General features: G+C 41.3%; 1 protein-coding gene and 1 pseudogene across 6 annotated transcripts; both read left to right on the top strand.

The window, feature by feature from the left end:
* The first annotated feature begins 978 nt into the window (after nt 1–978).
* Armcx1 (armadillo repeat containing X-linked 1) lies at nt 979–5,354 on the top strand. Of its 6 annotated transcripts, none has more exons than XM_021661103.2 (4): nt 979–1,117; nt 2,006–2,086; nt 3,061–3,146; nt 3,419–5,354. In XM_021661103.2, exon 4 carries the CDS (start codon nt 3,551–3,553, stop codon nt 4,937–4,939), a length of 1,389 nt encoding a protein of 462 aa, XP_021516778.1. In that variant the 5' UTR covers nt 979–1,117; nt 2,006–2,086; nt 3,061–3,146; nt 3,419–3,550; the 3' UTR covers nt 4,940–5,354. The 6 variants fall into 6 exon arrangements, with proteins under 6 accessions (XP_021516778.1, XP_021516777.1, XP_021516775.1 ...); XM_021661102.2 differs by having other exon boundaries at nt 2,006–2,090; XM_021661100.2 differs by having other exon boundaries at nt 2,006–2,272.
* A 6,091-nt stretch (nt 5,355–11,445) lies between these two features.
* LOC110563888 (protein ARMCX6-like) lies at nt 11,446–18,147 on the top strand (annotated as a pseudogene).
* The last annotated feature ends 2,058 nt before the right edge of the window (nt 18,148–20,205 follow it).

Raw genomic sequence — 20,205 nt, 5'->3', positions numbered from 1 at the left:
TGTGTGTGTGTGTGTGTGTGTGTGTGTGTTGGGTTTGAGCAAAAAACAGCTGCCTGAATACAAGGAATGAGAGGCTGTGGAATGTAAGAGGGCAGCACATTCCTCCCTTCTTGGGAGGGCAAGGGGAAAGGAATAGTCTCTTACTCTCAGCTGTCACAGCTTTAGAACACCGCTATCTAATCCAGGGGCAGGTGTTTAAAGTAGCCATCAAATCTTTTCTACAGCAATCAGTTAAGACTCTGGGGCTCCAATACATGTTTTACATTAATTAAATAACTTAGACTAGATTGTGTTGCTTTTACTTTACCAAATTGCAAGTTGAGCCAAAAGTACAAAAAATAATCACCAGTTTGTTTAAAATGACCCAAATTAGACAACTGGTCATGTTTTTATTTTTAGAGTATTCACATGCAAAAATTCCAGTTTTTGATTTTAAAACAAGTTAGCGTTGTGATCGCAACTATTTGTAATCAGTAGAAATATTTTTGTGTGGTTTTGTGCAATTAGTAAGGTCCACTGGATTTTCCTCTTCTACTTAAATTTTTCTGACACAAAGGAAAAATATAATTTTATATCCTCAATGTTAAAGCAAAGCTGACTTTTAACAAGTGTGGAGAAAAGTTTAAGAAAGTCAAAAAAACTTCACTCCATATCTCCTTTTCTGAAATCCTGTTTGTTATAAGAATGCGGGGAAGATGCAGGATCTTCCCAGCTGAAAGGGACCAGGGAGAAGGGAAAGCATCTGGGGTGGGAATTAAAAAAATAAAAAGCCAGGATTACTCTTAGAAGAGGAAGAAAAGGCCAGTGCAGTCTTCTTGTTAACCATAGAAAGGCAAATTCCAACCACAAAAGAAGCTCCTTCTGGTTTGGAGATTAACCAAGAGGAAAATGAATAGCAGGGTCTGGTATGGCACAGAAGGAGGGGGAAAGGCTCCCTCTTGCTGCAGTGTTTGAGGGAGTGCTAGTTGGAGTCCTGATCTCACTGATGACGTGACCCTCACGTGAGCTGAAGTCTACGTGTGCAGACGTCTTTCTAATTCTGGTCTGCGTTTGGTGTTTGTTCTTTCTGTGTTATTGCTGCGAGCAGCCCGGCCTGCTGCAGAAGGAGGAAGAGAAGGTAATTGCCTGCATCACAGCAGGTCTGTGTTGTGGATGGGTGGTGCCTGGGGGGAATCGCTGTCTTGGAGGTAGCAGTTAGCAGACATGCCAGCCACCTAGTCTGCTCTCTCCACACGCTTGCATTGTCCTCGGATCCGGATCCTCCTAGGTAAAAAAAAAAAAAAAAAAAAAAAAAAAAAAAAAAAAGAAAAGAAAACGGTGAACTGAACATTGGAGGGAGAGATTCCAGGAGAGACCCCAGATCCCAATTAGCGTTTGGGGAGGCGAGTATTTGGCATGTCAGAACCTAGAATCCGGAGGGGCAAGTATTATGGTTGGGTGCATGGGTCCATCTACGAAGAAAAATTTGAGGCAGTGAGCACTCTTGTCCTGTGCCATTCAGTAGGGTGCAGCACTTTTTGACACAAAGGAATAATCGACATCTAATTTCTGCAAGTCAGTCAGTTAAAGCTCAGATTGTTTGCGGCTTGGAAATGGGTGGTGGTGTTTAAGATTATATTGTAACTTGGGACCATTATTCACTCGTTAGCAATTTATATGTCCGTCGTTCCCCACCCCACGCCCCAGGAAAAAGGACTGTTCTCCCAGCTGTGCAGAAAAAAAATGACTATCTTTGATGTGGGCTGGGTTGGGGAACCAACTGGGATGGCTTCCAGTCCTGTGCTTCCAAAGGGGTGTGGTTTTTGCTGGGAAAATGGCGGACCACTGCAGAAAAAAGTGCTAGGATGTAGTAGTATAGCTCTGGGACGGTGTCTACGGAGTCCAGAGAACTGGGGGGGTAGGGTGAGAAATAATAAAACGAAATCCGTCTGGCCGACCAGGTTCCTGGATTTGGAAAAGCTAGCGCACTTAGATGGTCTAAGTTTTGTATTCTGTCTTTGCGTAGGCGCCTGTATTCGTGGATCTTGCTCCTGAAGACCAGTTCAAACAGAGGAACAGGGGAGGAAGAAAAATAAAATCTCATCAAGTAGGTCAGAAGAAGCATGATGACACTGTTTGGGGGGTCACCGGGATAGACAACAATGGTGACTATGAACTCCAGTGGACTCAGACTTTCTCTGCATCCCCTTTGCCCGTCTATTTACGTTGGTCCTGAGCTCACAAAAGGAAGTACTTTGCAGATCAGAAACCAAGAAGGAGGTGGTTAGAGATGGTTAGTACTGGGTTGGAAACGGGGAGGACATTATTCTAAAATACTGAATGGTGCAGTCCTTGTTGGTGTTAGTCTAATAGGCACCCAGTTTGTTAGATTGTAAGCATGGTGAAGTCAGGAGCTGAGATGAGGGAGGAAAGAAATTTCTGTGAGCAGTGGAAATTGACGTAATTGTTCAAGAGAGTGAGGAGGCTGTCTTTAAGATAGTCCAGGTGGCAGAAGTAAATGTGGATGCACTTAAAGTCTATCTGATCTAAGTGTTGCTGTTTATTATTATTATTATTATTATTATTTTCGTATGGAAGGGTATATGTTCATTCACAAGTCATGCTCTAGCCCACTCCTAGGTTGATTAGCCACCTGCGATGTCATCATTGGTTGCCACTGCCAGGGGCTGGGGATAAAAGGACTCCTGCCTCTTACTTTTCTCTCTCTTCTCTTGCACTCTCTGCTTTGGTTTCTCTCCTGGGGGGGCGCCATGTTTCTCTCTCTCCACCTCCATCCAATACATCTCTTTCATATCAGATCTGTTGTATGTGGCATTTTAAAATATATTATTACAGCATGTAGTGTTACCTTTGGAAGAACTGAGAGATAGGGTAGTGGTAGTGGATAGATGGACTGCTCAGGGGACTGATCATCCAAGGAGGAAGTTAATAGAAGGTAAGAAACATTGCAGTAAAAGACAAGGGGATGGGAATTGAGAAGATGGAGAATATGTCCTCTCTTGAGTATCATTTATCTGGTTCTTGAATTCTCAGATCAGACCTGTATTCTTTTGTTTGCAGATCTGCAAGAGGCTGGAAAGGAGGAGGGTACTAATCAGAACTATGTGAGGGTGACTCTGTGATCCTGACTCAGGATATCTTGAAGGGTAATGATCATAGGCAACTTATAAATATATTCAATTTAATATTCTTGGGATGGGTGAAAGAACATAAGTTTGGAGAATCTGGGTGTTTGGAAAACTTTCAAAATTGCTTCCACATAAAGGAAAGGAATAATGATGAGGGTGCCAGGTTCCAAATGCTGGCCAATATCTCTCTGTATGTTTGTATGTTTATAGGTAAGAGATTAAGTCCTATTTATGTACAAAGTCATAACTGGAGAAGTCAAAAGTCTGCAATCTTCTTTTTTCTCCCCTAGGTATCACTGTATCTGCTGTTTGTAGCTGCTCCTACCTGTAGAATCTGAAGACTTTGCCCCTGACCTGGGAATATTCTGGACCAGAACAAGTCTGCTCTCTGTCCAGGTTAAGGGATTTGCCCCAGCTGTACCATGGGGCGCACCCGGGAAGCTGGGTGTGTAGCTGCAGGCATGGTCATCGGGGCTGGTGCCTGTTACTGTGTATATAGACTAACCTGGGGAAAAGATGAGAATGAGAAACTATGGGATGAGGAAGAAGATGAGGAAGAGGAGAAAGAAGAAGAGGAAGAATCTTGTAGTGGCAAACCAGAAATTTGGGGAAAAACTGAGAGAGAAGTGAAGACTAATGTTGGGGTTGGGGCAGGAACCAAATCTCAAGATAGCTCAAAGGCTGAAGTGAACGTGGGACCTGCAAATGGTCCAGGGATAAAGAAGGAAGTGCATCCAGAATCCCAGGGTGGGGGTGGCCTAGAAGCTAAGGCCAAGGCCCTTTTCAAGATCCTAAAGGAACAGGCACGTGCAAAGGCAGGCAGAGGGATCAGGCTTCCTAACATCTCTGGGAATAGGACTCTGGCCCAAAGTTTGCCCTGCCCAGGAGGCAGGGGTGGGGGCTGTCACCCGGGAAGAAGTGGCTCTAGGGCTAGGAGCAGAGCAAGTGGAAAAACCAAGAGAAAGAACGGAAGTAAGAGCTCTAAGGCCCCAGCCACAGCATGGCCTGTGAGAAGAGGCAAGTTCAACTTTCCCTATAAAATTGATGATATTCTGAGCGCCCCTGATCTTCAAAAGGTCCTTAACATCTTGGAAAGAACGAATGACCCTTTTACTCAGGAGGTAGCTTTGGTTACACTAGGTAACAATGCAGCATATTCATTTAATCAAAATGCCATACGTGAATTGGGTGGTGTCCCAATTATTGCAAAACTGATAAAAACCAAAGACCCCATTATTAGGGAAAAGACCTACAATGCCCTTAATAACTTGAGCGTTAATTCTGAAAACCAGGGCAAGATTAAGGCTTACATCAGTCAAGTGTGTGATGATACCATGATTTGTCGCTTGGATTCAGCTGTACAGATGGCTGGACTAAGACTGTTAACCAACATGACTGTGACTAATCATTACCAACATTTGCTTTCCTATTCTTTTCCAGACTTTTTTGCTTTGTTATTCCTGGGAAATCACTTCACCAAGATACAGACTATGAAACTAATTATAAACTTTACTGAAAATCCAGCCATGACAAGAGAGCTGGTTAGTTGTAAAGTACCATCAGAACTGATTTCCCTATTTAATAAGGAATGGGATAGAGAGATTCTTCTTAACATCCTTACCCTTTTTGAAAATATAAATGACAATATAAAAAGTGAAGGGCTTGCATCATCCAGGAAAGAATTCAGCAGAAGTTCACTATTTTTCTTATTCAAAGAATCTGGAGTGTGTGTTAAGAAAATCAAAGCGTTAGCAAATCATAAGGATGTGGTGGTCAAAGTGAAAGTTCTAAAAGTATTAACCAAACTATAATTTGAGATCTGTTCCAAACAACACTGATGTAATGTTTCAAAGTTTGCACATGGGAACAGCATATTGTCTAAATTCTTAGGTTTTCATTGCACTTTTGTTACAAAGAGGTCCTTTGAGCTGCTGTTTAGGAATAATAAATATCACAGATTATTAAGTCATTGATGCTGGCTTTAGACTGAGCCATTTTACATATGCCAAATACATATTAGAGCTTGCACAACAAAAGCATTTATTAATCCAACTTGCTACCTAAGTTGAGAGATTTTTATTGTTTAACTAAACCATACAATGAAGAAACTATTATGTCTAACAAGCTATACTTTTGTATTGATTTAGATTTGTTCATCTAAGAGTTGTGCTTTATCAATAAAGGTATGTTTAAGAAGTAGAAAAAAGGCTTTGTTTTTGTTCTTGGCTTCAGGATCTGTTTGGAGACACAATGTGTGACAATACATAAAATTAAAAACTATATATGTTTATAAAATCTAAAAGAGCTTCTAGTCATGCGTGGATGCTTTCTGTCAGTGCTTAGAGGCAATGGAAACTATTGTATACAGTAGTGCCCAGGAAATGTTTTATTAAGAAGGGGAACTTAAAGAGGCTGAGCTTGAAGAACGAAATACAAAAGGTCAGAAGGTTATTGAGGGCACACTGGTGGAAGAAAAGCCAGGTGAGAATCCAGCATTAGAGAGCAGGCTAGTGAGACTGTCAGAATTAAAGAGAAGGGCCTTATATAAAAGTTCATACAAAGTCAATGGAGCTGACAGGTATTAGGAAAGGATTCTTACAGATAATTGCCCAAGAATAGCTGTCATGGAAGATTACCAAATCCATGAGCATGTGCAGATGCTACTGAACCTGACACAAAAAGTACTTTAATCATTGATGCATGAATTTTTGTTTGAAAACACCAGATATGATCTTCTTTGTTTTATCTTTACAAGTTTTCCCTTGCCTCAGACTCTTTGAATATGCCCATGGTTTACTGTGCTATGTGGATTTGAGTTGTAATATTCCCTGTTACTCTCAAATTAGAATACGTATTCTTAGGTTAATCTCTCCCTGGTGTTTTAATTTTTTATTTAGGTTGATGATAGGATAAGAAGGATCCTGGCAATTGATGGGTCAGACAGATGGGGGGCAAGTCCAGGCCACTTCCTGATGTCCCAGGATTTCCCTGGAAGATTGCAGCTGTCAGTCATTTTAGGACGAGCAGGATCCTGGCTGTGACTGTGGAGCTCATGGGTCAGGTCAGGGAGAAACTAGTTTCTTCTCTTTTAGGGATGATGTTAAAACACCCAGAGAATATTCTGCTGTTTGGATTTTCTCATCAGTTTTAAGACCTATGCCAACCTAAATGTGCTCAAAGACAATTTTCTAATAATGGGGCTCAGTTCCCCACCACCCACAAAACATAACAATTCAAGGCTCAGGAAACAGATTTTCTTTCTGTAATTCACATTTCATCTGCCTTGTTTCAAAAGAAACTGCAGTGTAGGTCAGACAGCTGATGTAGATAACATTTCGCTTTCATGGCTCTCTGGTTTTGCTTGGTTCTCTTGAGAATGTCTTTGAACATAGCGATTACATAAGACTAATTTTCTTTGCTGTTTGCATTATGTTTACCCCACATCCCAAGCTGAAGTTTTTCTCTGGCTTGTCTGAGTTAAGTTGAGGCTCTTCCATGTCTTTAACTCAGCAGCCTCAGTTCTATTGCTAGTTCCCCTGTGTGCTCAGGCCGAGGGAAAGGAGGAGGTAGGAAAGCAGTACTTAGAATTGCCAGTGCTACACATGCTCCACCTACTTCCAACGGAGGCCTTGTCAGGCCTGTGATGAGAGCTTAGGCAATGTGTGTACTTGAAGAGGGGTGTGAGAGGAGTAGGAGGGAAGGCAAGGGTGCAAGCTAGTGGAGGGGTAACTTTGTCTGCAAAGGTTCCTGCAAATGTAATTTGACTCCCTACTGAGAGTGGGCTGACCATTAAAGCCCTGAAAGGTGAATGGCAGCTTTGTTTGAGCTTTCAGCCTCCTCAGCCTCCTTTGATTACTGAGCCTTGCTGTGCTTGGAGAGAACATAACATGTTACCAAAGAAAATAGGACTTCCTTTTGAAAATAAAATGCAGAATTATAATTTATTACTGTGAGAAATAGAATTCATAAGGACATCAGATTCTTAATCTTTCCTGCTTAGAACATTTTCTTCCTAAGATCAGTGTAGACTGAGATCAAAGTTATCACAGAAGGTTGTTACTTAATTTGAAATTCAAGTGATTTACAGATATTTGCTCCTATTAAAGTAGGAGGTTTGGAGGAGATCTGCTTCTTTTAACTTTGTTTATGTTTTTTTTTTTTTTTCTGAAGAAGTGATGTTTTGTAATTTTCTCTTTATGGCTTCTAGTTTTTGGTCACACTGAAGAATCCTGTAAAACCATATTATTTGTATAAATGCATTTAATATTTTTATCTAAACTATTGGTTATGTGGCTGGAGAGATGGCTCAGCAGTTCAAAACACTGGTTGTTCTTTCAGAGGACACATGTTTGATTCCCAACACCCATATGGTGTCTCACAACAATCTGTAACTCCAGTCCCAGGGGCCCCAAGACCTTCCTTTGACCTCCATGGATACCAGACATGCATGTGATGTCCAGACATATGTGTAGTTAAAATATTCATACACATAAAACAAAGTAAATAAATCTAAAAAAAACCAAAATCTTGATTATATCCAATTATGTATTTGAACGAACTTTGGGTATATACCTAGCAGTGGTATAGCTGGGTCTTGAGGAAGCACTATTCCTAATTGTCTTAGCGCCAGATAGCTTTCCAGAGTGGTTGTACCAGTTTACATTCCCACCAGCAGTGGAGGAGGGTTCCCCTTTCTCCACAACCTCTCCAGCATGTGTTATCACTTGAATTTTTCATCTTGGCCACCAATTATGTATATTACAAAGTAAACATCTATTTTCAATACAATTTCCCAGACAAAGGGCACTTTTTATATTTCATCATGTTTTGGCTATTTATGACATGTTATTCTATTCCATAATAGCAACATTATTTTTATGTTTGCTTTCTTTGAGGCACATCAAAGTTCTATCTTTTACTACAGAGCTTTTTTTTTTTTAAATTAATAATCTGATGATTTCTTAGCTCAGGACTAGAAAATAGAAAACAAAACCTTACCTGGTGACACCTTAATGGGATATGCAATATGGGAACTAAGGCAAGGCTAGATGGAAAGCAAACATAACAGTTAGTTATTTATCTGTTCACATGCTGGTGTGCATGTGAATGTGTGTATGTGAGTGTGTGTGTGTTTGTGTGTGTGTGAGAGTGTGTGTGGAATATGTGGTGCTAGAGATCAAAACTAGGGCATGCAAGCACTCTGTCATTGAGCCACTTTCCTAACTTTCTTTCAGTCAGTTTTCATGAGCAGCTGGTCTCTTGGTCAAAGTCAGCCTTAGAGGACATTAACTCTTTTGTATGTGCTTGGGTGAGATCATGCTAGTTGGTGCCTCCATTGCTTATTCCTTATGTTATGTGACTCCTCAAGCTATAGCTTGACAATGGATGGCAATGACTTTGACTCTCAGAATGTACAAGCAGGATGAATCTTTTTTTTTTTTCCTTTCTTCTGGTCAGAAAATAAAGCAATTAACTAGGCTCCAGTATAGGAGGTACAGTCAAATGGGTCTGGGATGGCACATAAATTGAACTAAGTAAGAGATATATTCACAATTATACTATTCCTGTAGGATGCAAAAGGAAGAGGTAGTCAAGCTGTGTTCTGGGAAACAGTTTTATTTTATGCATAAAGCAAGGCCCGGGGATATTAGTCCCCAAAAAACAAATGCCTCAGTATCCAAAGATGGGGGCTTTTGTGTATTTTTTTGATTCTTTGTCCTCTAGTTAAACACATTGTGATTGGTTAGTTTAGCCTAGTAGATAGTGATTGCTAAATGAGAAGGGAGGGCAAAGGCAAGGGGCCACAGGGGTGATACATGGTTAGTTGAGTACGTGACAGCTTGCATGTATGCCTGTGCTGGACGTTGTTCAGACCCCATGGCTGTTTCTTGTTTTTCTTTCTCTCAGCCCTCTAGGGGCCTCTTCCTCTACCACATTACAAGTTCATTATTTAGGCTTCTATAAGGATCATAAAATAGACACATTATGCTTTGGGCTTTGAAAGTTATTTAGTTTGTAAAAGTTGTCTGGACTAAAATTTTGGAGTCAGCAATTGAAGTACTCATATACCATTTTACCCTTAGAAAACATTACTATAAATGTGCTAATCACCGCATTTGAGTATTATAAAATTTTCTGGCCAGTCCTCTTATCTGAAATATAATACATATATTGTTAATCTATGGATTATAAACAAAAAATACACATTATAATATAACTATAAAGCATAGTTAAATCTTGAAGATATGAGTAGTTTAATATCATTTTATCAAGTGTTTATATTAGGTTGTGTAGTTCCATTTTCATGTACATAATGATGTCTATATCTTGATACAGAAAGCTTTATCATTAAAAATATTTTATTTTATATGCATGGATGTTTTGCTTGCATATATCTGTGTACCCATGCACATAAAATAAATATTGTGGCTTCGTTTTCTGGTCAGAAAATAAAGCAATTAACTAGGCTCCAGAATCAGAGGTAGAATCAAATGGGCCTTCGATAAGTGTTTTAGGAGCATATCTGATTCAAGTAGATCTACCTAGGTGAACTTTGTAACTACTCATAATCATAGGCTTCCTAGGCTTAACCTTGAAAACATTAACAAAGGGACTAGGTAAAGCTCAATATTGTGACCAACTGCAGTCATTAGCATAACTTTAAAAATATTTCTGAACTAAAATCGAAGCAAAACTTTCAATTAGATACAGTTCATAGAGGGGTTAGCAAACCATGCTGATCTTACGACATTGCATTAAGACTGAACAACAAAAACTTAAAAGACAAAAGTTTCACTTAACACTAAACAGAGAACTAAACACAGCTGGCAACCCTCAACAAAAATGGAGGTGGAAACCATAGTTCCATCCTCCTTACCCCTGAACCAACATGTCGGCTAGCCATGTGTTGTGAGCGGCAATTTAAAACATAGCCATTAAGTGTTGCTGATGGTGTTGCTACCTCCCCACAGTATAGCACTGTGGCTCATTTACAGTTTCCCATAACTAAGTTCTAACATTGTAATCAAATAAGTTTTAGAACAAATTGCATAATAGAGCAGTATAGAACAATTTTAAACTGTAGTTGAACTATTCTGGCCATACCAAACCTATTGGCCAGAAAGAAACAGCATTAATCTATTTACTCAGGAACTGGCGGTCAGGCATGTATTTCATATAATGGTTAACAATGACTTGAATAACACTGTATAACCCTGGACTAACATGGAGCTGCAGTCCTCTTCTCCCTTTAAAAAGCAAAAGAAAATATTTTGCATTGAAAAATCACCAGCCCTTTAAATGAAGAACAACATGTTTTATAGTTCTTTCTCAAATCATATTTGCAGGTATGAAAAACCAAAGCAAACACAGTTCATATGCTCTCTGGCTTTCGATACACACTCTGACCCTCTTTAACATTCTATATACCTTCAGGTTAGGCTTTTCTTAGCTCCGTTCTTCTGGTTTAAGCAGACATTTTTTATTTTAGACAAGCTATTCTTTTCTTTATTATCCCAGTTTCTTGCTTTCTCTCTTGCTTTTCAGACAACATAAAAACTTCCATCAAAATCTTTCTCATCATTTTTTTAATTAGTCATTCCATAGGTTTTTACCATTCTGACATGATACACTGTAAAAGCTGCAATTTTCTTAATTGGCTCAAATAGTATGGCTTGGTTTCATTTGGTAAAATTAATAAAATAAATATCAAGGTCTTTTGTCCTTTCCCAAAGGGCTGAGAAATTGTTCCAAGTTCTTTGTTAGACTGCCCAAGGTCATTATTTTAAAATGCCTGATAAACTTTAAAATGTTTTATAGCCTTAAACACATTTTTAGAAGAAATCTGTTTTTGCAATATTAAAATAAAGTACCCTTTTTAGGAGTAAAGTCATGAAGCATAACCATAATTTTAAAAATCAAAACCAAATTTTACCAGTGCAAATAATCTGATCTCTAAAATCAATACCAATTTAAAATGAGACTTGTCTTCTTAGTCTAAAAGGAAATAGGATGGTAAACAAAATTTATCATGACTAAGAAGTTCTGTAATTTTTTTCTTTGCCTTTGCTCTGTCCCATACTACCTGGCAATTTCAAGATGGCGAAGTCACATCACATTGCATGACAAGCCACATGGTTGCTATTTAAAAACATCCGTGTGTCTATAGATCTTACAAACACATATGCATACATATATGTTCTAAACAAGAGTTTGAATTTAACCTTTAAACATATCCAATTTTAACATAACTCTTAATCTATAACCAAGATGTACAGAACATATTAACCGTTTAAGATCAGTCAGAAATAAATACGTGATGGCCATACGTACATTTAAAACAGACAGACAAAACTCTTCTTACTTGATCCAGCTGTAATTTCAAGCACTTTGTCCCATCAGTCTAGGCGAGCTCTCCCCGCCCATCCTGCTCTTGGCTGTTCTCCATCTGTCCCACCCTAGGCATGCCACCAGAGGTAACCCAGCTTACAGCGCTGGGAGCATGGGGCAAGCAAAGTCATCATGGTGCACAGCTGTTTGGTCACCTGCCTATTGAGACCATCATAATTAAACAAACAAACCCATAAAATAACAACAAAAGAAAACAATGTACCAGTACAATAAAAGCAAAAAGAAAGGAAGAGGAAGGAGAAACCAAAGGGATAGCGGGCAGTCTCTTAATGGGCCCTCTGCCCTGTTCCATAGGGGTGGTCTACCCCAAAATTGGGCTCCACCCAGTTATACCAGGGTGGGTCTTTATTTGAGCCAGGCATCAGTTGGGCATTCCTTCAGTCTCTGCTCTATCTGCTCTTTCTTTACCCCTGAACATCTTGTAGTCAGGTTAAATTTGGAGTCAATTTTGTGGGTGGGTTGGTGTTCCCTTCCCTCTGCTAGCAGACTAGTCTAGTTAGTGGATGTCCTCTTCAGTCTCTATGGCCTCTGTTACTATGAGTCTCTGCTTGAATCCCCCTCATATCCTTCCAGGGGCCTATCCTGACTTAGGTCTCCAGCTTGTCACAGAGATGTCCCCACCGTCAGTTTCTCTTTTCTCTACAGGACTTTTGTCCTCTCACCCCATTCTCTCCAGATTTTTTTTTTTTAAAAAAGGTTTTTAAACACACAGGTGCATACACACATGTTAGAATTTTTATAGGGATTGTATTGCATCCACATACCAATGTAAAAAATTAATGTATTTATGACATTGAGTTTACCTGTCCAGTAGCACTGTCAGTTATTTTGGTCTTCTTGAATTTCTCTAAATAATGTCTTGTAGTTTTCAGGTTTAAAATGTCCTGGTTTGAAGAATTTTCTAAATAACAAAATATGTATGTATGTATGTATATATGTATGTATGTATTTGGGGTATTGAAATGAGGGCCTCATGCATATGAGGCAAGAGATAGAGTATGTATCTAGGACTCTTTTTTACTTCTGACTTTGAGATAAGGGTTCACTAAATAGCCAAAGTTGACCTTGAGTTCAGCTGAAACCAAAGCTGGACTTGAACTTGAGAGATCCTCCTTCCTTAGTTTCCTGAGTAGTTAGGATTTCAGTCCTTTTCTCTTTCCTCCTTCTGGGTTTCAGAAATGTTTACATCTGTCTGTTAGATGGTGTTCTATGTATCACACAGGCTTAGTTCAGGTTTCTTTCTTCCCTTTACTGTCTGTTGCTCAGAGTTCATAATTTTAAATTTCCCATCCTTGGGTTTACTGCTCATTTTGTAACCTAATGTTAGCCCTCTAGTTATTTTACTTAATCCCCTCTCCCTCTTCTCCCTCCTTTCTCTTTTTCTATGTTTCCCTTAGCCTTTCTCCTCTTTCTTCTTTTCAAATGTCTATCTCAGTCGAATTTCTGTTGCCGAAAAGGTATTCTTATGTTTTCCTTTCTTCATGTTTTTCTTCATTTCTTTGAGTATATTAAAGTAATAGATTTGCAGTCTGTATTAGTTTATTATTCTCTGTGTATTGCTCAGATTGTCTCTTGTGTTCATGTCTTCAAACATATTTTTTCTTAAAAAAAGAAAAACAAAGTCCCTTCTCCCAAAAAACCCACAATTATTTTGACAACTGGAAATGAGAGCCTGCTTTCATGGAGCTTTATTTTGCTATTTGGTATGATGATTTTTTGATTATTGTTGCTTATTTGTTTTGTTTTTTACTAAAGCAATCTGGAAAGACTACTTTTTTTTTTTTTTTTTTTTTTTTTTTTACTGTGGCCACTTTAATGAATATTACATGAGTTTAACATTCATCTACTGAGTCAATAGAGATTTCCTTTAAGACTTGCAACTTAATCAAATCAAAACAAAACACTCCATTGTTTGTAAATGGACAACATGTGTTGGGGGCACACCTTAAAGACTCATTTTCATAATGTAGAACTCTTCCTTGGAGTTCACTTCTGCATATATTTCACATTCTATACCTAAAGATCAATCAAAAGTAAAAGCCTAGGGTCATCTTGGCATTTTTATTTTATTTTTTTTGTCAGGGTCTTATTAGGTATCCCTGGTAGCCAGGAAGTTCCTAAATAGAGCAGGCTGGCCTCCAACTCATAGAGATCTACCAGCTTCTTCTTGGAGTAGTGGGACTAAACATGTGTGCCCATCAATGTCCCCAGACCTGTGGAGGCATTACAGATTTCAGAAAGAGGCTGAAGCTTTACCAAGGAATTTTTCCTCAGAGCATCATATTCTCCAGGATTTCCTTGTAATTTACACACTCTTTTTTTTTTTTTAACCTTCATTGCTATTCCACACCCCAGGTATTAGTAAGATAAGTGTATTTGCCTTTATACATTTTCAAAGAATGTCCACAAAGTGCACATTTCATCTTTGGAAGTTTCTGAATTCAATAAAATAAATGCAAGCCCTTTAAATTGGTTCTTCAGAGAATCACCAGAATGGTAGAAATCAATAATCACAGATAGTTAAGAATATAGTCTATTCTGTTTTTGTTGTTGTTGTTGTGTTTATTTGTTCTGAGAGTAGGAACACCAACAGCGAATGTGGGTGAATTTCTTTCTTTCTTTTTTTCTGTCTTTTTTATATTTTTTTCTTTTCTTTCTTTCTTTCTTTCTTTCTTTCTTTCTTTCTTTCTTTCTTTCTTTCTTTCTTTTTTTGAGAGAAAGTTTCTATGTGTAGCCTTGGCTGTCCTGGACTCTCTCTGCTGACCAGGCTGACCTCAAATTCACAGTGATCCATTGCCTCTGCCTCACTGAATGCTGGGATTAAAAGCATGCGATACCATTGCCCAGCAGGAACTAACATTTTGATAATTCTTTATAATTGTTATTTTTCTTTGTCCTTGCCAAAAACATGAATGAGTTTATTAATTTTCCTCTTATCTTCAATGAGAAAACCTATTGAGTTTTTGAGGTAAAATCAATTAAAGTATAGCTTTAATACCTTCTTTTAAAGGGAAGGGAAGAGAGAGAGAGAGAGAGAGAGAGAGAGAGAGAGAGAGAGAGACTGTGTTAACATGTCCTGCTTCTACACTTCTCTAAGAGTGATTGTCTAAGAATATTTATCCTCCAGCAAATTCAGTCCCAAGATCTATCAATTTGTCAAGATTCTTGTTAAAGTACTGCTACATTTATTGGTTCCAGAACCTTCTGTTTCAACCAAGCTAGTTGTGACTGATTTTATCTGTACTTCCAAACTGTGGAGAGGGGCATTAATTAACCCAATGTTCTTGTTTCATTTCTGTTGCTATAATAAAATACCCTAATAAAAAGCAACATAGGGTGTTGTTTGATTGCCTTGCCTTTAATCTCAGCACTGGGGAGGCAGAGGCTGGTGGGAATAAAAACTGGGGACCTTAAGTGACCAAGAACTGTAGAGAGGTGAAGTTCTTTTGGTCCAACCATCAGCTCTTACTGATCTCAGTGAGATGATATTTATGGCCATATAAAGAAGAAAGTAACCACTCTGGATATGAACAATTTGTTATGAAAATGAAGATTACCTGGGAACCTGGTCCATAGACCAGGAACCTGGTCCATAGACCAGGAACCTGGTCCATAGACCCAGACTAGCTTGGGGAACCTGGTGTTGATATGTGGGAAATGTTCTCCAGAGTCCTAATTTAGTGAAAGGTAGAATATGTGGCCTTTTCTTCCAGTTCTAAATACTGACAAGACTTTACACGCATGTTGTTTTGTTTTTCTGTCTGTAGAGGGCAGCAGAAACCAAGGGAAGGGAAGAGGACGTCACCCTCAAGATGTTTGACACTATAAAGTTTGTATTCTTTTAAGGAAACATCAGGCTTGAACCAGTCAAAAGACCCTGAATGAATTTAAGCTATTTATCAGAACCTGCTATTCCACGCTTATTCCCAGAAAACCCTTAATCCTCACTCTCTTTGCTTCTGTGAACACAGTGACAGCATTCATAGTGTAGAAAGGAGGATGGGGAAACTGCATAGCAAAACAGTTTAGCAACTGTGGAGAAGCATCCAGGTCAGAAATTGACTGGAAGACAATGTGAGTGATGTGCTGAAAACAAATGTTTTACTTTGTGTAGAAATTTTACTTACTTTATGTAGAAACTAATGGATTTCCTTATAATATTTTCACATATATCACTGTACCTGCTCATATTTGCCTTCCATTGATTTGTGTGCATGCATTTTAGTTGTACAAAATAATGTGATTCATGATTAATTATATATTCATGCAAGTATCTAACATACTGGCCTTAAATGGCAAACTTCTAAAGCTGGAATCTAAAGGGAACATACCTGAGAATTCTGTATCAGTGCATGCACCAAACTTGATTCTTTCTCCTCTGTTTTTCTGTAGCTAACCTAGGAAATGGATGAAGGAAATTTCTATAGAGTGTTATAGCCCAGAAAATTGTGGGAATTGGGTGTGGCAAGTCAGAATCCAGAATCCAGAAGCAATACTGTTTCTGCCTCTTTTAGTCTTTGTTTTCCCTTCCCCAGCACCACTTTATATTAAAATACAATAAAAAGGCATATGTTATGCTTGAGGGGAAATTTCAGACAGAAACATTTGGAAATTCTAATTCTGAAACAAAGTAGCAAGCAAGAAAGAGAGGGAGGATGGTTCTAAAGGAAAGGCAGAGGGAGAGAAAGACAGAAAGAGAGAGGGAAAGGGAGAGAGAAGGGAGTGACAGATACATAGATAGATAGGTAGATAGTTGGATAGATAGATAGATTGATTGATTTGGTGTTAGCATGTCCTTCTTGAAAGACTCACCTTAAAACTGCATTGCTCTTAGGACATTAAGACACTATTCAGGAGACATGCCTAATAATGTGGGACCCAGAAGACTATCATTAGACAACTTTGTTAAGAGTGAGGTCCATGTGTGAGTTTTGATGGATATAGGATGTGCTTAGTTGATGAACTACTGAAATCTGGTGTGCAAGCCAGGTCTTGAAGTGGTAAGAATGCTCATCCACAACTGCAATAAAGGAGAAACCAATTAAAAATAAAAAAGAACAGAGAGTGGGTGGCTTCAGACAGGGCTGAAGAAAGGCATTAGTCTCAGTTCAAGGATCAAAGAAAGCCGAAGTCCTGAAAATGATGTAGAATTAAATTGTTTGTGAAAAGTATTTAGGAAGTCACAAAGATACGATCATAGAAATAAACAAGAATCATTCTTCCGCCGACTGAAAAGTTGATATTTGGAACCCTGAAGGCAGGAAACTTTTTTCCTTTTATTCTATTTTACAATAAAAGGATTCTCTGTGTAACCTTGGATATCCTGGAACTTTCTGTACATCACGGTACCCTCAAACTCACAAAGATCCACCTGTCTCTGCTTCCCAAGGGCTTGGATTAAAGGTGTACCACCACCAGGCTGACAAAAAGCTTTTACTCCAATCCTTGACCTGACCAAGTATGCTTCCATTCAAGGGAAAAAAAAATGCTCACTGAGCCCAAAGATGCTGGCTTTTCCCTTAGCCACAATGTAAGGAAGCATTTGGCTAGCCTCTCAGTGTTTGGAAGCAGAATCCTCACCGCCCAGCCCACTGTGAGGGAGAAGGCTCCCTGTGTCCCGGAAAACCCAAACACCAGTACTGCAAATCAGGACCAGATTAAGATGTACATCGATGAAGTGTATCGGGAGACAGTGTTACCTTGCTGCAAGTCATTTCTGCAGCAGGCAGGATTAAATCTGCTAATAAGCATGACAGTTATTAATAACATGCTTGCCAAGTCCGTTTCAGACCTGAAGTTTCCTTTGATATCCGAGGGAAGTGGCTGTGCAAAGGTTCAGGGTTTGGAAACGCTGATGGGTTTGTCTGAAAAGCAGGTGTTGGCGGAGGAAGCGCTGGCTGCCCAAATGCTGTTGTCATTCATGTGCCTCTTTATCAGAAGTGGGAGCAGAGAGATGCTTGTGGAAGCCATCTCCCCTTAAGTGGCTGTCTCGAACAGAATGAGACTGAAGCCACCCAGGGCCCTGGCAGTTTACTGAGGGCAAAGAAACTGCAGTGGGTGCTACCAAGGATGCAGCCTCGCCTGTGGGCTCCTCCATGGGTGAAAGTTCCTTCCCTTTGCCAAACGGAGGGCCACACTCTTCTTGGCCAGGCAGGGTTCCCCATGAGCCGTGGGCAACTTCTGGGTTTTGTAGTCTGCAGGTAAAGTGCATTGTGAATTGCTCCCTTGGAGCCTTCTTCATACAGTAGAGGGTAAAGGGATCCCCGTGGCTGCTGGCTGCGGATGAAGAACATCAAATGGCAACATCAGGAGTGCTGCTTTTCCCTGTGGTTATCACCCTGCCTGAGCGGGACCACTTAGCAGAAATTACACCCATACAGGAGTTTGTTCCGAACACGCACCTGCCACTGCTTAAGCTGAAGTATTTCCCCTTTCCTCTTTCCTATACTAGCTGATGGATGGTTAGCATGTTAATGGAAGAAATGCGCCTCCCCTCCTGTCCATTGTACTGACTGACCCTCTAACTCCCAGGTCCCCTCCCCCACCCCCAGTGTGTATCATCAATAAACGTGTGTGCTTTGATTGGCAAGAAAATTAAATCAAACGGGGGCACGGGCCTCCTCTTTGAGTCTGCGGTCTGCACAAACAGGGAGGAGATGAAATGCACCACACAGTCCAGCTGCCTGGGGTCCCTGCTCCTAGACAGATGCACTGAGCAGTGCTCACAGGAGCCAGGGGCAGAAAGGAACTGCTGTGCTCAGCACAAGTCAGCTTCAAGAGGGGTAGGGTGAAGGTGTGTGTAGAGGACTAGAGAGGACAACAGCCTTGAAGCAGGCACTATGGGGCCCTGAGCACAGGAAGCCCTTAAGCAAGAGGCCTCCTTCACTGTCCTCCTTGGGCTGAAGGCCCGAGTCCACAGCACTTATCTGTGTACCCTGCAGTGGTCGTGTTGCCCAGCTGTGCCCATCTGATGAAGGATTCCCCTGTAAAGATTACCACTTGGCTTGGCCCTGCTTCCTTCTTCTTGTCCCCCTAGGATGCTGTCAAGACCACTTCCTGCCACCTTCCTCCCTCAGGATCCCACCCACTGCTTCCTGGCAGGGTGAGGGGGTTGGCAGCTGCTTCACTTTTAGGGAGCCTCCTTTCTCCCCTAGCCCTTTCTAGAGGGGGGCCATCCGGGAACTCCCCACAAAGACAGTGGACAAGATGCTGTCAGTGGTATTCGTGACTTGCCTGCAGACAGCAGTGTTCTGCCTGCTAGATCCACACACCAGTGCGAGGAGGCCCTTATGTGTTGAGCCATGCATCCAGGCCCGACCAGTTCACTCTCCCTCACAGCCCTCTTCCTGTTTCCAGACCTCTTCCAAATCTCCTCAGCTCCTGCCTCGCCAGAACTGGCTTGCCTGCATGTTTGCCATGTGTCTGGCAGGAGAGGCCTTTCCAGAGCCACGGCAAAGCAGGAGACATGTGCTCCCCTTGTGAGGGGTGCTGCTGTGGCTGTTGCTGCAGGACAGGTGTCATGTACTTGCCGATGTCCCTGGAGTGCTGTCCTGAGACACTGTGTCCTGTGCAAGTGGTCTCTGTGCACAGTACCCTGCCTTCTGCCTGCTCTCTTCCGTACATCTCTCCAGAGCTTTCATTTCCTCTTCTGCCTCCACACACCATTTGAGTTCCAGCTCTCCTGTTTGTGCCCTGTTCCCAGCAGCTCTCCTGTTTGTACCCTGTTCCCAGCAGCACTCCGTAGTGACCAGTAAGCTGAAGTGCCTGCCAGGGCCCTGCACCAACTCTGGGGAGTTTTCCAACCAGGAGTGGATGCTGCCCATGCAAGGTCCCGGGACACTGGATGAGGCCAGTGGCCTGTGGTTATTGACGCGCCACACAGCCAGCACGGGTTTGTGCCTTGGGCTGCCCTGGCTGGCTGAGGGACCCTGTCTTGTTTCCCACAACTGCCTGTGGTGTCCCGCTCCCCCCCCCCCCCCCCCCCCCCCGCTTTGAGCCTAGAGCTCCACGGTTTGGCTGGATGATGTGCATTCAAGGAGGATTTTGTGCACACACCCGTGTCCTCTAGTCCTGGTCCACCCTGCCTTGCCAGTCCTGTCATCAGTGGCAGCTCACTGCTAGGCCTCTTTAACCTCAGCACAGTGGCAAGGCAGAGAGGCTCCTGTCCTTGCTGAAGCTTCTGGCCGGGAATTAGCATGCGCCTCCCTACTCGTCTGCACATCACAGAACTCCAAGTTCCCTGTACTGTGCCGCGGTCCAGCATCTTGCAGGCACTGGAGACTTGAAGACTGCAGATGCCTCCCAACTCTCAGAGGGCCTCAGTGGCTAGAGTACACCTTCTGAGCAGCTGTGCCCCAGGAAAGCCACCTGGTACCAAAGCATCTCCACCACAGGTCCTGGCCCAGGTCGCCCCCTCCTGTTCATTTGCTGGTAGTGCCTTCCTGAAAACATTGGTTAGGTGGGCATGCAGAGAGCTTTCTTGTCTGCCCCCTCATCCCTTGACTGGTCGTGTGGTGGGAGTTAGAGCCTAGGTAGGAGACCCGTTTCAAAGAGGGCTTCCGGTCCAGAAGGCATATGAAAGGAGCCGTGGCCATGACCACTGGGACGCCCATCCTGTTGGGCACAGACAACCAAGATCTAATTAGCTCTGAGCACAAAATGTACCTGT

Source organism: Meriones unguiculatus, chromosome X (assembly GCF_030254825.1).
Source record: "Meriones unguiculatus strain TT.TT164.6M chromosome X, Bangor_MerUng_6.1, whole genome shotgun sequence".
Lineage (NCBI taxonomy): Eukaryota > Metazoa > Chordata > Mammalia > Rodentia > Muridae > Meriones > Meriones unguiculatus.
Note: the sequence above shows the minus strand (reverse complement) of the source record. Positions and strands in the feature narration are given on the sequence as shown.

What these genes read in the sequence shown, in the direction of transcription:
- Armcx1 (XM_021661103.2), top strand. Translation starts at nt 3,551, where the DNA reads ATGGGGCGCACCCGGGAAGCTGGGTGTGTAGCTGCAGGCATGGTCATC.